We start from the raw sequence: 21,514 nt of genomic DNA on the forward strand, positions 1-21,514 counted from the left end.
TATGATAGACAAGGTTCCTGTTCTTTTTTTTTTTTTTTTTAAGAGTGAGAGAGGGAGAGAGGAGAGAGAGTTTTTTTAATATTTATTTTTCAGTTCTCGGCGGACACAACATCTTTGTTGGTATGTGGTGCTGAGGATCGAACCCGGGTTGCAGGCATGCCAGGCGAGCGCGCTACCGCTTGAGCCACATCCCCAGCCCAAGGTTCCTGTTCTCATGGAGCCTCCATTTCTCACTACACTCTCAGGTGCAGTTCAAATCTACTTTCACTGAAATTCTCTGCAATTCCATAATGTACATTAACTCCCTTGACTTTTATACTTCTAGAGTATTTGGCACAGTTTGTCTTGTGTGACATCTGTATATCCAAACAACATTTTTATCTTCTGGCCCAGACTATAAACTTCTTGAAGATAGAAACTAGGTAGTCATTCATTTATGATGGCTCCCATGGTGCCTCACACACACAGGAGACCCAATGTTTCTTTTTCTTTTTCTTTTTTTAGAGAGAGAGAGAGAGAGAGAGAGAGAGAGAGAGAGAGAGAGAGAGAGAGAATTTTTTTTTAATATTTATTTTTTAGTTCTCGGCGAACACAACATCTTTGTTGGTATGTGGTGCTGAGGATCGTACCCTGGCCGCACGCATGCCAGGCGAGCGCGCTACCACTTGAGCCACATCCCCAGCCCCCCAATGTTTCTTAAATTACAGCAAATCTCAGTCTGCTTCCATTTATGATAAAAAATAAACACAAAAACGTGAAGTTTTGCCTATTTTAAAGAAATGTAAGTACTTTTTGGAGGGAGTATAAATTAAAAATTTACAGTGGAAAGACTTAAAAACTACTCACATTAATAAAGCCTGAATCTAAGATTTAAAGTCCACATGGCTACCTTATATTAATGATTCTATACCACTCCTTAAGAACAATTATTACCTAGAAGCCACACATTGTGGCACATGACTTTAATCCTAGCTACCTGGGAGGCTGAGGCAGGAGGATTGCAAGTCCAAGGGCAACTTAGTGAGACCCTGTATCCAAAATGATATAAAAAAAGAGGCTGGGGATGTGGCTCAAGCGGTAGCGCGCTCGCCTGGCATGCGTGCGGCCCGGGTTCGATCCTCAGCACCACATACTAACAAGGATGTTGTGTCCGCCGAGAACTAGAAAATAAATATTGAAAATTAAAAAAAAAAACCCAACTGTTTACCATTCTAAAAATTAGAATTAGAAATGATGAATTTGTAGCTCAGTGGTAGAGTACTTACCTAGCACATCTGAGGCACTGGGTTTGATCCTCAGCACCACATAAAAATAAAAAGAGGCGTGAGTCATATATGTAAGAAATTAAAAAAAAAAAGAGGTGGGAGATTTTAAGAAAAAAGAAATGATGAATTTAAAATCTGATAATATAAGGAGTTAAAGTCTAAAGAGAATTATACAATACACAATCCTGATTTGGACAAATCAGATATATAAAGAACATGTTTAGAAAAAATAAGTCTTTTTTTTTTTTTTTGGTAGTGCTGGGGATTGAACCCAGGGCTTTGTGCATGTAAGGCAAGTACTCTACCAACTGAGCTATAGCCATAGCCCAAGAACTTTCTTTTGGTGCTGGGAATTGAACTCAAAGAGTTTCATATTTACTAGGCAGGTGCTCTGCCACTGAGCTACAACTCAGCCTCACAATTAGGAATTTTGAATATAGATTGGTATTATATGATATTCATGGATAATTACTTTTTGTGTGTGGTACTGGGGAAACTCCAGGGGTGCTTTAATACTGAGCTACATCCCTAGTCCTTTTTATTTTTTTTTTAATTTGAAACAGGGTCTTTTTAAATTCCTGGGGCTGGCCTTGAACTTGTGATCCTTCTTTCCTCAGTCTCTCAAATCGCTGGGATTACAGGAATGTACCACTGCAACCAGCTCCCAGGGATTATTAATTTTTGTTTGGTGTAATTTGTAAGGGGAAAGGTGTATTTTTTAGAGAGATAAGCCAAAGTATAGTATGGATAAAATATTAATGTTATTTTCTTTAAATCACTTTAGTTTAAAAATAAAGATATAAACCAGATGTGGTGACACATGCCTGTAACCCCAACCACTTAGGAAGCTCAGGTAGGAGGATTTTGAGTCTGAGGCCAGCCAGGGCAACTTGGTGAGATTCTGTCTCAAAAAATTAAAAGGGTTGGGGACATGGATCAGAGGGAGAGTGTTCCTAGGTTCAATCCCCAGTAACTATGAAAAAAAAAAAAAAAAAAAGGCCAAGCATGGTGGCACACGCCTATAAACCTGACATCTGACTCAGGTGGCTGAGGCAGAAGAATCACAAGTTAAAGGCCAGCCTCAAGAAACGTAGCAAAGCCCTAAACAACTCAAGACCCTGCCTCAAAATAAAAAATAAAAAAGGGCTGAGGATGTGGCTTAGGGGTTGAGCACCCCTGAGTTTAATCCCTAGCAAGCCTTCCCCCCACCCCCCAAAAAAAGGTGAGCCATAAAATAAATCAACATTACTAAAGTATAACATATCAGAGAATTCTTTCCAGCCTCTAATAGCTTATGGTCACTTTATCAGCAGGCAGCTGTATTTAGATGGGTCAGGTTCAGGTCACTCTTCCCTACTACAGAGACTGATGAGCCTCACAAGCAGGGAAAAAGGCTTGGGGTGCCCAGTCCGGGGAACCAGGCATTAGACAGCACATGAGGGGCCTCTTCTGGGTATTTTTTCCTAGCCTCCTTCCATTCTCTTACTCTGTTAAGGTTAAGGTGAGGAGAAAATAAGCTTACCTTACACTGCATCACACCAGGAGTCCTGGTAACAGAATGAAACCACCTTGCTTCCAGTTTAAAAAAGACTATACCTCTTTGACTGGAATTACAAATAAATTTCAGGTTTTGTATCCACTCTGAAAACCCAGTTTGACTCTATTTTTGGGGGGGAGGGAAGGCAGTACTTGGGACTGAACCCAGTGATACTCTAATGCAGAGCTATGTCCCTTGGCCTTTTTATTTTGACACAGGTTCTAAGCTGTGGAGGATCTTGCTAAGTTGCCCAGGCTGGCCTTGAACTTGCAATCTTCCTGCCTCAGTCTCCTGTGTAAAGGTGTGGGCCACCATGCCCAGCCCACAGTTTAACTCTTGATAATATCACCTAAGCTTTTTCCAGCCTACCAGGCAAGGGAGAAAACAATCTTGAGCATCGAAGCATCTTGGCAAATACTTTAATAACACACACTGTCAAATCCTGGGATATACAGTCCTTGAAACACTGCCCACACTGAAGCTGCTGAAATGCATGTTCCTGGGTCTTCCATCTAGTTTTGTAGCCTCACAGTCCTTTAATAGAACTGGGTTTGCAGTACCTTATCCTGTCCACATCCCCACAGGGAAATGGGTCTCCTGTTAAACATGCAGATCGTTGACGCTCACTACCTCTGCAATGGCAGGGGCTCTTTATAATTAAACCAGAATGGAGAAAAACAGTATCAGCTGACCCAAAGAAAATTCAGGTTTTATTTTTCAAAAAGTCACTCTCATTTCAGTTTTCTCCAGGAACAGGGTAGAGTAGCTTCAGGATGAGCATAAAGATTCCCACTGTCGGAATATTCGGAATACTTTTCTTGATTTTTCAGAGAGACTCTATTGGTAGAAAAAGATTATTATTAGGATTAAATTCTTTTATAGAGACAAATAACAAATAATACATAACAGTTTTATCTAACTAGACAACACAAAGCTTAAGGGGGCTGGGGTGAACGAGTGTGATGTTGGAAAAAAGTTTACACTAGGGCTGGGGATGTGGCTCAAGCGATAGCGCGCTCGCCTGGCGTGCGTGCGGCCTGGGTTCAATCCTCAGCACTACATACAAACAAAGATGTTGTGTCCGCCGAAAACTAAAAAATAAATATTAAAATTCTCAAAAAAAAAAAAAAAAAAAAGATGCCCACTTCTCTCCCTTCAAAAAAAAAAAAAAAAGTTTACACTATTTTTTTTTAGACTCTGCAGTATCAGAATCTATAAATTTCTTCTACAATGATCAAAATATATCTAGGACTGAATACAAACCCATTTTATAATATGCTATAATGTACAGTTAAGATTAAATGAAATCAAGAAGCCTTTGTTCTACTGTCAGACTGCTTTTAACAAACTGAGGCAACAAACATGGCTCATCATCTTTTCTAAGTGTCTAATCTTTCTATGTGATGATGACACTTCTGACCTACCATTAATAGAGCACACATTCATTTTGCATTTTTTAAAAAATCCGTGATGTTCAAATGGCCCAAGTTCATTATTTCTTGTGAACAGGATTCAAATTTACCTGGAACCTACCTACTTGGGATTAACAGTATAATCCAAGGCCAGGAAATAAAGTTGAATAACCCCTAAGAGTCTAAACTATGACCTTGACTTTCTCAGCTTCATTTTTAGCCAGCAGAGCTAAAAATAGGAAGACTCTTATTGCCACTAGATCATACCTATCAAGTGCTCTGAGATTCTGAGAAATAGTGTTACAGGAGACAAAGCAATTCATTAGAAGATAAAAGTTCTCAGTAAATCAGAACACTTGGTTCTGTCTTTGAGATAATAAAGAGCAGATATTTCACACAGCAAGAACTTCAGTAAGAGAACAAAGAATATTTAGTAAGATGAGCCATAAAATAACCTCCAGTTTCTCATATAAGATAGCATTTCTACTGTTTTCCTTTCCTCTTTGTGGGATGAAATTTTCAATAAAACGAGGATCCAGGAGGAAAAGTTTGAGCTCTGACTCAAGGAACTAAGGGAATTTAGTTTAGTAAAAAACTCAAAGATGGGACTGGGGATGTGGCTCAAGCGGTAGCGCGCTCGCCTGGCATGCGTGCGGCCCGGGTTCGATCCTCAGCACCACATACAAACAAAGATGTTGTGTCTGCCGAGAACTAAAAAATAAATATTAAAAATTCTCTCTCTCTCTCTCTCTCCCTCTCTCTTAAAAAAAAAAAAAACTGAAAGAAACAAAGTTGAAAAAAAAATAGTATAAACTTTTTCCAACATCAAGCTCCTTCACCATAGCCCCATCAAGCTTTGTTTCACCCAGTCATAGCAGCTGGTGGGAAGATTAAAAGACATGCTACTAAAAAGAATTCTAAGAGCCCCAGAATCCAGGGCCAATTATGAGGCCAACGTTTTCTACAAACGAATGAAAAACCTAACCCTGTGTGCTTTCTTTTTGGTATAACAGTAACAGAGGGAACTATTACTAAAACTGCCAAAATATTACTTCCTAAAGGTCTAAGTAGAGAGAACTTATGTGCAAATATAGATTTAATAACTCCAAATTGAATAGTCGGGCAAATATTTTTCTTTAAATAGCTTTACACAATTCCAAAAGTTTTTAAATTGAAAAGAAGTGATTTTTTTTTTTTCCTGCAAAAACTTGGACACATTCATCTACATATTTTCTAAAGGCACTAATATACATTGTTCATTGCTGGGCTTTAAGCATCAGTACAAGCTGGGAATGGCAGCATGCTCCCATAATTCCAGCAACTTGGGAGCCAGACTCAGCAGCTTAATGAGACCTGGTCTCAAAAAGAAAAAAGTAAAAATAAAAAGTGCTGGGGATGTAGCTCAATGATAGAGTGCCCCTGGGTTCGATCTCTAGTACCAAAAAAAGCATCAGTGCAGCTCCTTCCAGTGGCTTCCTAAGACCCTACAAAACCATGAATTTGGGAACACTGGCTGGCAGGTATTACTTTGCTTTGACCTTGGAGGGTGTAGAGATCAGTAACTTTTAGGCGAATATGAAAGTAAGTCCGCAAAGGGAAACAAAACAAAATAGTTCTTAATACTCCATTAGGGAATCATGGTGGACACTAAGGACACACATCACTCTCATTCTTGACGATGGCTTTGCATGTACCCACATTTGTTAACCACAGTAGCCATGACTGTGATGGCTAATGATGGTCCAACACACATGTCTGACTGATACAGGGAGTGAAAGAAACTGGCTTGGTGTCAGAGCACAGATTCAAAGGCTAAGTTATCGGGCCAGGCTCCAAAGGCAAGTGACAGCAACTGATGGAGAAAGCAGCTGCGCTGCAACATGAGGCCACAGCAGCTGCCTATTCATCTATTTCTGTTTCTGTATTACTTTTCCACTTTGAGTCATTTTATTTGAGAGAACAAAGAACTTAACAGAATTTGATGGAATGCCATATACTAAGCCGCAGAAAGACTGACCACTTCCATGCCTTTCTTTAGGATAAATCAGAATAAGTCTACAAAACTTAGGAAAGCTGAAGGCAGGCAGGGTGCTAATTATAGGACTAACTGCTGCTGCTTATCCCATAAAGAGCAAGTGCTGCATACAAGCAGGGCAACAGCTTATCTCACCATGGAGTCTGTTTCAGCTGGCTGATTAGACTGTTTGTGGGCCAACAGGATGGTCAGCACTGCCTTCCAGCCCGGCTCTGCTGGGGTGCTGGCATCAAGCTCTGTTCCATCATTCTCCCTAGATTCTTTGCCAAGTGTGATATTCACCCAAGGGCACCAGTCTCTGTGCTGAGAGGTGGGATCAAAGAAGCTCCGGGAAGATGTGTCCTGAGGGAGGAGGAAGAGAGAGTGTTAATGAAGGGCAGATGCTATGTCTCTTCAAGGAGGAATATCATTATAGGCATATTATTAGTCATAAAGTCCAAAATCTCATAATTGTCCTCACTTCTAGTTTTAATGCTTTTAAATTCTGTCTTTTTATTTTCCTTTCAGTCCTTTTTTTTCATATTTATTTTTTAGTTGTAGTTGGTCACAATATCTCTATTTATTTTTATGTGGTGCTGAGGATCAAACCCAGGGCCTCACACATGCTAAGCGAGTGCTCTACTGCTGAGCCACAAACCCAGCCCATTCCTTTCAGTCCTTTTGTTAAAACAAACTACCTTATCAGCTTTGTCCCCCCACCTCACTGCTGTACCATTAGCCTCAAATATTTATTACCTCTCCAGAATCTACCCAAAGGAACAAATGACAAAACCCTTCAATCTTTTCCCTTTGGTCACCTATTTCATCTTTAACCCTATTCACGCAGTCTACCTTTAGCCAGAGGACCCGGGGTGATTCACGCTTGTGTCTCAGTGCTGCGTGGTGAGAGCACAGCCTGCTGTTTGTGCTCAGTGATGGCTACATGAGAAGGTGGACTCACTGAGCTGCTGGAAGAGCAGAGGCGAGCTCGTTTGGCTTTCCGGAGGGGACTGGAGGGTACTTCCAGGACAGCAGAGTCTCCTGTTCCCATGCTTCGAGTCACTGGCCGGGTTCTGGTGGTGGGGCTGGCTGCCTCCGGCTCAGGCCGATCAACAGGACTAGAAGAATCCCAGCTCCGGGTTCGGGAGACAATGGGACTAGGGCTCTTTTCAACCTGAAGAGGAAATAAAGGAAAGTCCATGCATCACGTTGATAATTATGGCTAGAAGTATTTCTTAAAACATATGAAATCGGGGCTGGGGATGTGGCTCAAGCGGTAGCACGCTCGCCTGGCGTGCGTGCGGCCCCGGGTTCGATCCTCAACACCACATACAAACAAAGATGTTGTGTCCGCCGAGAACTAAAAAATAAATATTAAAATTAAAAAAAAATAACTCTTCCTTCCTTCCTTTCTTTAAAAAATAAAAGAGGGTTCAATATTAAAAAAAAACCATGAAATCAAGTATTTTATAGTTTAAATTATAAATATATTAGGTTTCAGAGAAAATCTTTAATGGGTACATTGAAAATAATCTAGTCTCCAGGATATATAAAGAACTCAAAAAACTTAACACCAAAAAAACAAACAGCCCAATTAATAAATGTGCTAAGGAGCTAAACAGACACTTCTCAGAAGATGTACATCCGATCAACAAATATATGAAAAAATGTTCAACATCTCTAGTAATTACAGAAATGCAAATCAAAACTACTCAAAACTAAGATTTCACTTCACGCCAGTCAGAATGGCAGTTATCAATAATACAAACTCTACCACGCGGCCTGCGCAGTGGTTTCATTAATGAGGTTCTAGGCATAAAGTTAGTTAGAAGAGATCAAAATAAAACACACAGACTCAGTTACCTTATTTATATTGCTAGGTCCGAGACGGCTCCCCTCTCTGGTTCCCTCCTCTAACCGCCCAGCAGGGCAGCAAGATTACTCAGGGCTAGCAGGAGAGAGAGAGAGTGAACACGCCGGGGAGTAGCCTTTTATTGGGGAACAAGAGATTCAGGGGAGAATTCCATCCAATGAAGGTTGAGGGGGAGCTGCACTCCAAGGTCAGGGTCAGTGATTGGGTCCCCGGGGTCAGTGGTCAGGCACACCCCCACATGGATGGGCTCTCTCATCAGGAAAGGGTCGGGAAAGCTTCGACAGAGCCAAAGCGCCTCAGGCCCTTAACGGGAGTCACCCAATCACGTGTCAGAATGGCTTCCCACATATCGCCCCTTTTTTTTCTTAACAATGAGGCAGGGGTTCACTCTCTGGAGTTTCTGGATCCTTGATTGGAAGACTCGCCATCCTATGATTACAACACAAAAGAGAATTAACAGCAAGGAGAATAATCCAATAATGTACCAAGCGGAGTGTTTAAGAATATTTCCAGGGTTGAATCCATTTAACTCCTTCAATATTTGGTTAGCCAAAGAAGAAGGATCTGAAAAATCAGCTCTATTATTTTGAATGTCTTGGATATGGTGATGAAGTTCCAGAATATCCAAGCTATTATTACTATTTTGCCAAATACCTAATAAATGGTTTTTAACCTTCTCCCAATCCCAGAGAGAAGCATTGTACTTAGCAGCTGTAACACATACATACTTATAATTAGCATGGCATTTAAGCCTTTCCTTAAATTTTAAGGCTGAAAGTTCATTACCTATGTCTATAACAGTCGCCTCTAAGGCATTTAATTTAGTCTTAATCTTCTCATCAATATTTACTTGATTACGCAGAGCCTTGGAAGTATTTTGAGCTAAATTATTAAGAAATTTTGCATGCTGAATATTCTGAGACAACGTCAGAGACGCAGAGACGGTTGAGGCAATGAATGAGACCAGCGCTAAAACACCAACAATTATGACTCCAATAGCACATTTAGGTCTTGTTAGCTGGGCATGAATTTGCTGTAAGACTTGTAAACCAGCATCAGCATACCATGGCTCTGAAATATTAGCAGGTAATAAAACAAAAGAGGGCTGATGAAGTATCAGCACTCCTTTTCCTCCATTATACCTAGTAATACAATTGGTTAGGTTGCACTTATTACAAGTAAAATGTAAATATTCTGAGGCAGCAACTAAATGCCAAATATCTTTTTGAACACCTCCTTCACTATAAGTCAAAATATTACTAACAAATCCTGTAGGTGTCATAGCAGAATTTCTTCGTAATTGTCTCTTATCAATTTTTGGAGACCAGTCTAAAATATACCCACTATCTTTAGACACCTTATGTTGTACAGGAAAGGTATTTACACAATCCATCCATTTAGGGAAGGTGCCGATCTCAATTATAGAACTATTTGGACAGTGGGGTATCGGTGGAGGTTTTCCAGAAATGACTGGCTTGTTAGGGAAAGTCCCATCTTAATTACTGATCTAGTATTAGGTTTTAAGTCCCCATAAATAGAATTATTTGTCAGTCTAGGTCTACCAATCGCTGTCTTTTCTTCGAATGATACTTTCAGACAGCCAGCATGTTTATCATGTGACCAACACAAAGCTAATTGGCACTGTAGCCAGAATAATTAAATCTAGTCACATGATTGGGAGTAATATGAGTATCTGTAAATCCTCCCATCATGAATGAGTCATTAGTAAATACTGGAATAGATTCTCCAGTCCACACAGCTGGGTGTACCAGGGGTGGATCTGGGAAATATGTCCAATAAGTGTCTACTTGATTCCCCTTTACCTGACAGCCCAATAGGGCAATTACTGTCGCTACCATCAAGACTGGGGTCCTGCTCTTTCCTAGGCGTTGAGATATTAGCCCCTGTGTCTATTATTCCTAGGAAATTTTTATTATTAATTCTAAGTTTTAATAAAGGGTGTTCTTGCCCTACTAACTGTGACCAGTATACTCTGTCCGGCGGTTTAGAAACTGAATCTACCGGCAGGTGCCTTTCTGAGACACAAGGCAATAATATTAATTGGGCAAAAGTATCCTTTGGGGTGAGCCTTAGGGCATAATTGGATTTTACAGTAACATATAACTGTCCTTTAAATTTTGAATCTATCACACCAGGTATTACCTCAATGGCTCCCTTTAAATTATTACGTCCCAAAATTAAACCTTCAGTATTATCAGGAAGCGGCCCGAAAATCCCAGTAGGGATTTGTTCTGGCCCCGTTTCAGGATTTAATTCAACTGTCTTTGAAGGTCCTAAGAAAATTGTCTGCGATCTCTGTCCCGGTAAAAATCGCAGGCTGTCCTGGTCGGCGCCAGTGACGTCACACTGTGCAACCTCCCTTGGAATTTCCCGTATTGTTGCTCGGCTCCTGCTAGGAGGAAATGATGGCGGCGAGAAGGCGGGCTGATCCACGCCATCTGAATCCTCCGCATGGGGCTGCGAGTTTAAGTTCACATTTCTAACCTTTGGCTTGGCCCTTAGTGCCTTTGTTTTTAAATGGCTTAAGGGAAAGAGAATTAACTTACCCTCAGGCTGATTTTCCATTTGAATAGACTTAACAGCTCCTTGAATGCCTTTTATAAGGTCCTCAGGGGGCCTCGAATTCTGGCCCATATATTCAAAATGACAAACTTCTAGGGCCGTCCAAGTTTTCTGAATATTTTTTATGCCTCCAGGTAGTTCATTAGAAAGACAGACTCTCTGTAACTTCCTTCCTAATTTCTCCCAAGTAAGTAAATTTGGAGATTCCTGTTCACAAAACCAAGGACAATATTTACCTACAACCTTTAAAAATTGTAATAACTGAGTTTTCTTTATCTGTTTTCCTTTCTGATTAATTATACTGTCTAAAATAGTCAGATACATTTCCTTATCCGTAGAAGTTGAATTTCCCATTTTAAGTAATTTAACGTCTCTTTCCTTCAATATCTCCAGGTACTTTTGTGACTCAAATTGTCACCTCTTCCTTTATCTTCATTTTTTCCTTATCTTTATTTTTTCTTCCTTATCTTTATAGTGCGCTCCCACTCAATCTAACTAATCTAGAATGTCGCCCCACGTTGGGCGCCAATTCTACCACGCGGCCTGCGCAGTGGTTTCATTAATGAGGTTCTAGGCATAAAGTTAGTTAGAAGAGATCAAAATAAAACACACAGACTCAGTTACCTTATTTATATTGCTAGGTCCGAGACGGCTCCCCTCTCTGGTTCCCTCCTCTAACCGCCCAGCAGGGCAGCAAGGATTACTCAGGGCTAGCAGGAGAGAGAGAGAGTGAACACGCCGGGGAGTAGCCTTTTATTGGGGAACAAGAGATTCAGGGAAGAATTCCATCCAATGAAGGTTGAGGGGGAGCTGCACTCCAAGGTCAGGGTCAGTGATTGGGTCCCCGGGGACAGTGGTCAGGCACACCCCCACACGGATGGGCTCTCTCAGCAGGAAAGGGTCGGGAAAGCTTCGACAGAGCCAAAGCGCCTCAGGCCCTTAACGGGAGTCACCCAATCACATGTCAGAATGGCTTCCCACAACAAACAACAATAAGTGTTGGTGAGGATGTAGGGGAAAAGGCACACTCATATATTGCCAGTGGGACTGCAAATTGGTGCAACCACTCTGGAAAGCAAATCTTTCAGAAAACTTGGAATGGAACCACCATTTGACCCAGCTATCCCACTCCTCATATATACCCAAAGGACTTAAAATCAGCATATAGCTAAATTGTGGAAGCAACCTAGATGCGCTTTAAGAGATGAATGGATAAATAAACTATGATACACACAAACACTAAAATATTACTCAGCATTAAAAGAGAATAAAATTATTATATTACTCAGCATTTGCAAGTAAACGAATGGAGTTGGAGAATATCATGCTAAGTGAAGTAAGCCAATACCAAAAATCTAAAAAGGGCAAATGTTCTGTCTGATAAGTGGATGCTGATCCATAATGGGGGAGGGCATGGGAAAAATGGAGGAACTCTGATTGGGCAAAGGGGATGAAGGGAGCAGAGAGTATGGGGGTAGGAAAGATGGTGGAAGGTGATGGACCTTACCCTAGGCACATGTATGACTGGTGTGAAGCTACATTGTGTACAACCAGAGAAATGAACAGTTGTGCTGCAATTGTTTACAATGAATCAAAATGCATTCTTCTGTCATATGTACCTAATTAAACTAAATACATTAAAAAAAAAGAAAGAAAATAATTTAGGCTGCCTGTGGTTACATATGACTATAATCCCAGTGACTTGGGAAACTGAGGCAGGAGGATTCCAAGTTTGAGGCCAGCCTTAGCAACATAGCAAGGCATTAAGCAATTGAGACCCTGTCTCAAAAAAAGGGGGGAGTGTAGGGTGGGGGATGTAGCTCAGTGGTAAAGAGTCCCTGGGTTCAATTCCCCAGTACAAACAAAACAAAACATTACTAAAAAATTATTTGGAGGGCTGGGATTGTGGCTCAGCAGTAGAGCGCTCGCCTAGTATGGGCAGGACCCGGGTTCGAGTCTCAGCACCACATAAAAATAAAGGCATTGTGTTGTGTCTATCTACACCTAAAAATAAATATATATAAAAACTTATATGGAGCAGCGTGCAGTGACACAAGCCTATAATTTCAGTGACTTGGGAAGCAGAGGCAGGAGAATCACAAATTCCAGGTCAGCTTCAGCAACTCAGTCAAATCCTGTCTCAAACAAAACAAAACAAAACAGAAGGCAATGTGGCTCCACAGTAGAGTGCTCCTAGATTCAATTTCTGGAACTACAAATAAATGAATAAAAATTTAGTTTCTGCCAGACACAGCAGTGCATTCCTGTAATCCCAGGTATTTAGGAAGCTGAGGCAGGAGGATTGTAAATTAAAGGCCAGCCTCAGCAACTTAGCAAGACCCAGTCTCAAAATTTACAAAAAGGGGCTGGGCTTGTGGCTCAGTGGTAGAACGCTTGCCTAGCATGTTTGAGGCACTGGGTTCGATTCTCAGCACCGCATGTAAATAAATAAAGGACCATTGACAACTAAAAAATATTTTTAAAAAAATTTACAAAAGGGCTAGGGATAAAGCTCAATGGGTATACCCTGGGTTCAATCCCCAGTACACACACACACACAAAAAAAAAAAAAAAAAAAAAAAAAAATTCTTTTAGTTTTTGAATTGCCTACATAAGTACACTCTTCTAAGAATACTATATTTCTTTATTGAATTTCTATAACAAATTTAGCTTCTCAATTGATGAACAGAAAAATGACATAATACTCTGATCAATATGGCCAGAAGTGAAACCTACCCACCAATTTTCCACTTTCTACCACCAACACTTTTGGCAACAATGTCTTTAAAATGTCCACCTCAAACAAGTTAAGTCAATACCTGCTCTGAGCCTGGGGAAAATGTGGCATCCTGGCTCCTGGTCATCATCCTCCGAGGCGATTCAGGCACCAGAGGGAAGCGCTCTGGACGACCTTCAGGGCCTGGGACTGGAGAGTTGGTTGGGCCAAAGGATGTATCCAGGTCAGTCATGGATGATTCGATCTGCTGGAAGCCCCAGAGCCCCACCTTCCTCATACACTGTGAACATGTTATCAGGGAGAGCTGCATGGGTTCCAAAGCAGAACTAGGAAGAAATGGAAAACAAGCTGGGTCTTTCTGAAGGATAACACTTCTATGTGACCAAGTGTAATGTGAGTATGGTTCATCTCAACAAAAAAATCTCAGTGGTTCAGGGAACTGGAAACCATGTCCTTACATCCTCTGATCTGAGGACAGTCATCTTCCTATGTCTCTCCATCACCTCTTACATTATTTCTTGTAGAAAGGTCTGCGGGTCTTGGTGTGCTCTCTATGGCAAGACTATGTAGGAAGTACATTTTATAAAATTGTCCTGTCCCTCTTTAAACTCTTTCCTAATCTACCAAAGAAAGCATATCAAAGGTAAATCAAACCAGACATGGTGGTGCATGCCGGCAATCCTAGCAATCTGGGAGGCTGAGGCAGGAGGATTGCAAGTTTCAGCCAGTCTCAGCAACTTGTTAACATCCTGTTTCAAATACAAAAAATAAAAAGAGACATGGCTCAGTGGCATAGCACTCACCTAGGGTGTGTGAGGCTCTGCCTAGCTTTGCTCCCCATTGGGGGCCAAAAAAAAATTTGTTTCAAAAATCTTCTATCTCAGAGGCAGTCTCTGCCAAACTGAGCAGTTAAAAAAAAACACATCAGCATGGGGCAAGGGGATACCAACTGGTGTTTCCGAAATTTTAGGGGATACTGGGGACTGAACCCAGGGCTTTTTGCACATGCTAGGAAAGTGCTCTATCTGGTTACACTTGCATCCCCCACCAATCTCTGGTAGTTTTTACTCAATTACACTGATTTTTCTTCCTAAAAATAGCTTATTTTCTATTTTCAAAAAGGAGCTTCACTGCTTATAGGAATATACCTAGATAGTTACAGTACAAGAAACAAAGTTCAAGTGTGAACACAAGGAATCCCCAAGTTCTAATTCTCTTTGTTACTAATTCTTATTATCTATCCTGCACCCATCCCACTCCTCCCCTCACTTTTCTCTTTGTTTCTGTTTTCTCACTGGAAACATAATGTGATTTCCAAAGACTATAAGTGAATGATATACATATGGGTGTATGCCATCATCACAGCTTATGCCCTCAGGCAAAATTTGCTGACTGACCTACATGCCCAGCCACACAGAGAGAGAACACAAGCAGTGATGTGGACTTGGATGTCGGAGCCTAACTTGCTTGGAGTTTTTCTCTCTTCAGTTCGGTGATCAAGTTCATCTTCAAGCAGGTGTAACAGAAGACTGATCTTGTCTTCTGTCAAGCACTACAAAGGAACCAAGATAAAAAACCTTCAAGTTTCTACCATTATACAAAGAAAAATTATTCATATGATGTACTTATATGGTACAAGGCAAAAATCAGGGGAAAAAAATGACAAATATGATGAGACTGACCTCATAGAGAAGATTTATTTTAGGCAGGGCTAGGAATCACACAGCAGCTTTATTTTTCCCCTATGGTCCTAGGGATTGAACCCAGAGGTGGTCTGCCAGTGAGCCACATTTTTTTTTTTATTTTGAGACAGGGTCTTACTCGGTTGCTGAGGTGTCCCCCAAAAGCTCATGTGTGAGACAATGTAAGAGAACTGATTGGGTCATAACCTTAACCCAATCAGTTAATTAATCCCTGATGGGATTAACTGAGTGATGGCTAGATATGGGTGGGGTGTGGTTGGAGGAAATAATTTATGGGGTCATGGCTATGGGGTATGTATTTTGTATCTGCAGAGGAGTCTCTCCCTCTCTGCTTCCTGATCATCACGTGAGCCGGTTCCCTCTGCCACACTGTCTTCCACCATGATGTTCAGTCTCACTCAAGCCCTGAGGAATGGAGCCAGCTATCTATAGACTGAGACCTCTGAAATTGTGAGCACTTCAAATAAACTTTTCCTCCTCTATAGTTCTTCTGGTTTGGGTCCTTTAGTCACAGTAGTGTAATAGATGACTAAAATAAGCTGCTATTTCCTATAATATAGCTTTTTCTCACAGCACTAACAGGTTAATGAAATGGGATAGTAAATATGCAATTTCAAAGTACAGATGGGCCAGAGTATTTCAACACTTCTATTCACAGGAAGAGTTTATTACTTGGCCTCTATCACTATGGAAAATTATATGCAAAAAATGATATGCAGTCACATGTCAGTGTCTTCTGTTAAACAATATAAGTAACTAATCAAGATAAAATTAAATTTGCCACTTCAAGAATCATACCTAAACATTTAAGTGGAACCTATTTGCTTCAACCCTCAATAGTCACTTTCTGGTTGAAATCGAAAAGATCAGATGAGAAATGAATGAGTTGTTCTCTTCCTAACAATCTGCACCATTTTGTCATTAAAAGAATTATTTCATATACAAATGCTGATGACAAGTGGAGGTCACTACAACCTAGCCAAGAAAAACTCACCATAGTTTTCAAGTCCTCTGGCCTCAGGGAAGGAAGCTGGAGGTCCAAGTGACAAAGGTTTTGAAAACGATCTAGGAATTCACTAATAAGAACAGCAGGCTCATCTAATGGTAACATCCCAAATCGATCTATGGAAAAAGTAAACAGGAAGATGATATTGGTATACAAAATAAAAAAACACAGAGGCTCAAATAGGTGACAAAGTTTAGAGAACCAGCCTTTTATAACAACTACCAAGCTGTCAGATACATAACTTATTGTGAGCCAGGAAGGAAAAAAACCTACAGATAAACCCTATCTTCATCTTTATCTATGGAATCTGGTATACTGGCAAATGCACATTGAGGACAGAAAGGTCTTGCTGAGGTACTTCCTAAGGAGACTAGGCTATTTGGCCAAGAATAATTAGTAGAAACCACAATTAATCAGCTCTGACGAAGAATGAAAATACATTTTGACCAGTCATGGTGGCCATGCCTGTAATCTCAGCAACTAGGAAGGCTGAGGCAGAAGGATCATAAATTTGAGGTAAACTTAGTGAGATCTGTCTCAAATGAAAAATAATAAGGGCTGGGGATGTAGCTTAGTGGTAGTGACCCTGGGTTCAATCCCACACACGTGAGATTTCACATGTCATCCTAAACTGATTATTTAAAAAGTATCCAGCAGGGCTGGGGATGTGGCTCAAGCAGTAGCGTGCTCGCCTTGCATGCATGCAGCCTGGAGTTCGATCCTCAGCACCACATACAAACAAAGATGTTGTGTCCGCCAAAAACTGAAAAATAAATATTACAAATTAAAAAAAAAAAAGTATCCAGCAGCTAGGGATGTACCTAGGATCACCTGCTGAGCATTTACAAGGCCTTCCCTGGGTTTAATCCCCAGCATCACAAAAAAAAAAAAAAAAAAAAAAAAAAAAAAAAAAAAAGAAAGAAAGAAAGAATAAAAATATTTAGCAGTGATGATTTCAAGGGTGTACACATATGTCATATGTGAAAACTTACCAATTTGTATCTCTAAATATTTTAGTTTATTTTGTATTAATAGTAACAGTAGCACTTCTGTCCAATTAATTATAGGCCTCATTAGCAATCAGATTTTGGTCTCTAATACTATTCTAATGCTAGTAAAAGGATCAAGCTCTTGAGAGAGCTGCTGATTTCACATTGTGGGGTAGGGAAAATAAATCAAGTTGTATCCAGAATAGAAGTCTGTTGCTGCCAAGCAAGAATGCTTTCAAGAATGTTAGAGACAATGTTGAAAGTACAGAAGAGCCAGTTTAAAGGAAATCAATCCATTATTTCCAGCTATGAATACCTTGAAACTCAAATAAGAAAATAACTTATAATTAAAATAAAATGCTTTTGAAAGGCTATGAATTCTTAATGATATACAAACAAATACAATACAAACAAGCATAAAAGAGTAACATTTTTTTGCCGTCCTGGGACTGAACTAAGGCACTGCTCAAGCTAGGCAAGTGGCTCCACCACTGAACTACATCCCCAGCCCTTTTTATTTTATTTGGAGACAGGGTCTACCAAAGTAACCCAGTCTGGCCTTAAATTTGTGATCCTCCTGCCTTAATCTCCTAGACTAAGATCACAAGTAGCTGGAATGATACATATGCACCACTGCACCTAGCTAATTGTTAATTTTAAATTAATTTTAGTAAGTAGGAGAGCACTGATGTATTGAGTACTTTTTTCTGTTAAGTACATGTCTCTTGCTTCTCTGTAGGATGTCCTTGTGGGAATGGTGGACTGAGAACCTGTGAAAATCCTGTCTCCTATAAAAGCAATAAGAATGTTGGCAAAATTTTAACAATACTTTCTTAGCATTCTCAAATTTAACCAAAGGCTTGCAATAATCTGGGAAGTGTTTATTCAAGAAAAAATGGCAGAATCTTGATAAGAATAAAGGCTCTAGTCAGCTTGGAAAATGAACTTATGGCATTTTAATTTGTATTGTTTCCATCCTTCTTTCCCCAGCTTAGATCCTCCATATAGCCCAGAAAACCAAGAGTTCCACAATCATGGTGCAAATCAGCAGCTTAACAGCCTTGGAAGAGGACATTGGGGAGCTTTGCTCCTCCAAAGCCCCATCTTAGAGACTGTTATTATACGATCTAACAGTGCATGAAAAATCATATTGGCCCAGTGAAATCAGTAGTACAGCACTTGTCTAGCATATGAGAAGCCTTCTTTTCCTGAGAATGGTTTTCAAGAACAGTTGTTTTAAGCAAATATTTAGCATCATAGTTAAACCGAGGCAACCAAGGGCTGGGGATGTGGCTAAAGTGGTAGCGTGCTCACCTAGCATGCGTGGGGCACTGGGTTAAATTCTCAGCACCACATAAAAATGAAATAAAGATACTGTGTCCACCTAAAAAAATAAATACTTTAAAAAAATGAGGAATCACTTAAAAAAAAAAATGAGGCAACCAAAACAGTTGGGGGGAGGCAACAAACGGACCACAAACCTTAAAATGAAAAGTTGGGAACTGAGATGTCCATAGGAGGGTTTGAAAAGCTCTGACACACTCCTTGGAATCTGAGATATGTGAATGTATAGGGCTGTACATAAGCTCAGGAAAGACCTAAAAAGGCCCTAAGCTCTCATCTATGGCTGAGTTGGTGGCTCTGTGCAAGGAGGAAGTGAGACCTAATGCAGATTTGCAAACTGCCTGCTTGACCACTTGACCCAATGAACAGAGTTCCTTGACAAAGACTGGGGGACTTATTGTCAAATCATCATCTAACCAGGCAGAGACTTCAGCAACACCTATAATAAAGAAGATGTACTTTATAGAATCAGCTCAGAAAAAGTAACTAAACAAACAATAAATAATAACAACAAACACTTGTGGTGGGGGGGTGGATTTCCAAAGTTGACATATCATGAAACATAGGTAGAAAATTTAAAACGTTCAAAAAACTAAAGGAAAGCATGAGAAGGATATCTTACTAAATAAAGAATAGCAATAAAGAGAAAAATTAGAAACTGTGAAGTTGGTAAGTATAACTAAGATAAACACAACCCCCTCTCCCCCAAAACACACACATAAAAACAAGCAAGATGAAATGGTTTGAAACAAAGATAGAAAATGTTGGCATTATGTGGGTCTGGGTGGTAGAAATCTTGTCTATATTTGAAAATTTTCAAAATTTTAGAAATTATTTTAAAAGTTAAAAAATGAAAACAAAGGAATACTTTCTTTTTCTTTTTCCCAGTACTGGGGATTGAACCTAGGGCCTTGCATGATGTGCTAGGCAAACATTCTACAATGAGTAACTGAAAGTGGTACTTTCTACATTCGGGGTGATTAAATCAAATTATTTAAAGTCATTGCAAATATAGTTAGCCCTCAAAATCCATGGGTTCTGCATCCTAGATTCAACCACTGCAAAAAAAAAAAAAAAAAAAAAAGAAAGAAAGAAAAAATCTGTACTGAGCAGGTACAGACTTTTTATAACAACTATTTGATACAGTATATTCTATTAAGTAACATAACATACAGTATATTCTATTAAGTAACATAACATAATTAAGGTATATAGGAAGAAGAAAGTAGGTTTTATACAAACACTATGCCATTTTATATAAAGGCCTTGAGGATCTGCAGGTTTTAGTATCAAAGGGAGTTTTAGAACCAAGCATTCATGGATAAAATGGACGACTATAATCACATATGTCAAAATACACGCCATCAATTAACTTAATTTATTTATTCATTTTGTGATACTGGGGATTCAACTCAGGGCTTCCTATATGCTAGGCAAGTGCTCTACCACTGAGGTACATCCCCAGTCCTTTTATTTTATTTTGAGACAGGGTCTTGCAAAATTGCTCTGACTCTCCTGGAAGTTGTAATCCTTCTGCCTCAAGCTCCTGAGTAGCTGGGATTACAGGTGTGTGCCAATGCAACCAGCACCATCAATTTAAGAAACATTACTTTACTAAGGAATCAGGTTACAGGCTGAAGTGTGTTTCAAAAGTAGAGTGCTTACCTAGCATGAGTGAGACCCTAGGCTTGAACTCTAGCACTACCAAAAAAAAAAAAAAAAAGTAAAATTAAAAGGAAAAGGTATAGGGGCTGGGGATGTGGCTCAAGCGGTAGCGCGCTTGCCTGGTGTGCGTGCGGCCCGGGTTCGATCCTCAGCACCACATACCAACAAAAGATGTTGTGTCCGCTGAGAACTAAAAAATAAATATCAAAAATTCTCTCTCTCTTAAAAAAAAAAAAAAAAAGGAAAAGGTATAAATTTTAAAATTTTTAATGTTTTTTTTTCTTTTTTTATTGGTTGTTCAAAACATTACATAGTTCTTGATATATCATATTTCACACTTTGATTCAAGTGGGTTATGAACTCCCATTTTTACCCCATATACAGATTGCAGAATCACATCAGTTACACTTCCATTGATTTACATATTGACATACTCATGTCTGTTGTATTCTCCTGCCTTTCCTATCCTCTACTATCCCCTCCCCTCCCCTCCCCTCTTCTCTCTCTACCCCCTCTACTGTAATTCATTTCTCCCCTTGTATTATTTTTCCCTTTCCCCTCACTTCCTCTTGTATGTAATTTTGTATAACCCTGAGGGTCTCCTTCCATTTCCATGCAATTTCCCTTCTCTCTCCCTTTCCCTCCCACCTCTCATCCCTGTTTAATGTTAGTCTTCTTCTCATGCTCTTCTTCCCTACTCTGTTCTTAGTTACTCTCCTTATATCAAAGAAGACATTTGGCATTTGTTTTTTAGGGATTGGCTAGCTTCACTTAGCATAATCTGCTCTAATGCCATCCATTTCCCTCCAAATTCTATGATTTTGTCATTTTTTAATGCAGAGTAATACTCCATTGTGTATAAATGCCACATTTTTTTTATCCATTCGTCTATTGAAGGGCATCTAGGTTGCCTCCACAGTCTTGTTATTGTGAATTGTGCTGCTATGAACATCCATGTAGCAGTGTCCCTGTTTTTAGGTCTTTAGGGAATAGACCGAGAAGGGGAATAGCTGGGTCAAATGGTGGTTCCATTCCCAGCTTTCCAAGAAATCTCCATACTGCTTTCCAAATTGGCTGCACCAATTTGCAGTCCCACCAACAATGTACAAGTGTACCCTTTTCCCCACATCCTCGCCAGCACTTGTTGTTGTTTGACTTCATAATGGCTGCCAATCTTACTGGAGTGAGATGGTCTCTTAGGGTGGTTTTGATTTGCATTTCTCTGACTGCTAGAGATGGTGAGCATTTTTTCATGTACTTGTTGATTGATTGTATGTCCTCCTCTGAGAAGTGTCTGTTCAGGTCCTTGGCCCATTTGTTGATTGGGTTATTTGTTATCTTATTGTCTAATTTTTTGAGTTCTTTATATACTCTGGATATTAGGGC

The 21,514-nt window shown here is 39.9% G+C and overlaps 1 protein-coding gene across 3 annotated transcripts in view; it reads right to left on the minus strand.

Annotated features, from left to right (window-relative positions):
• Positions 1-3,205: 3,205 nt before the first annotated feature.
• Positions 3,206-21,514, minus strand: part of ZC3HC1 (zinc finger C3HC-type containing 1) — a 31,957-nt gene continuing 13,648 nt past the window's right edge. For 2 of the 3 annotated variants that reach the window (XM_081284733.1, XM_081284734.1), the window contains 6 exons: positions 16,119-16,246; positions 14,819-14,973; positions 13,504-13,747; positions 7,190-7,402; positions 6,385-6,591; positions 3,206-3,639 (listed from right to left, as the gene is read on the minus strand). In XM_081284733.1, the coding sequence (XP_081140859.1) occupies positions 3,571-3,639; positions 6,385-6,591; positions 7,190-7,402; positions 13,504-13,747; positions 14,819-14,973; positions 16,119-16,246 (1,016 nt within the window). In that variant the 3' untranslated portion in view covers positions 3,206-3,570. Of the gene's footprint in view, positions 3,640-6,384; positions 6,592-7,080; positions 7,403-13,503; positions 13,748-14,818; positions 14,974-16,118; positions 16,247-21,514 lie in introns of those variants that run through there. The other variant, XM_081284735.1, reaches the window with a different exon arrangement.

Source organism: Spermophilus citellus (genome assembly GCF_964194105.1).
Source record: "Spermophilus citellus genome assembly, chromosome: 3".
NCBI lineage: Eukaryota > Metazoa > Chordata > Mammalia > Rodentia > Sciuridae > Spermophilus > Spermophilus citellus.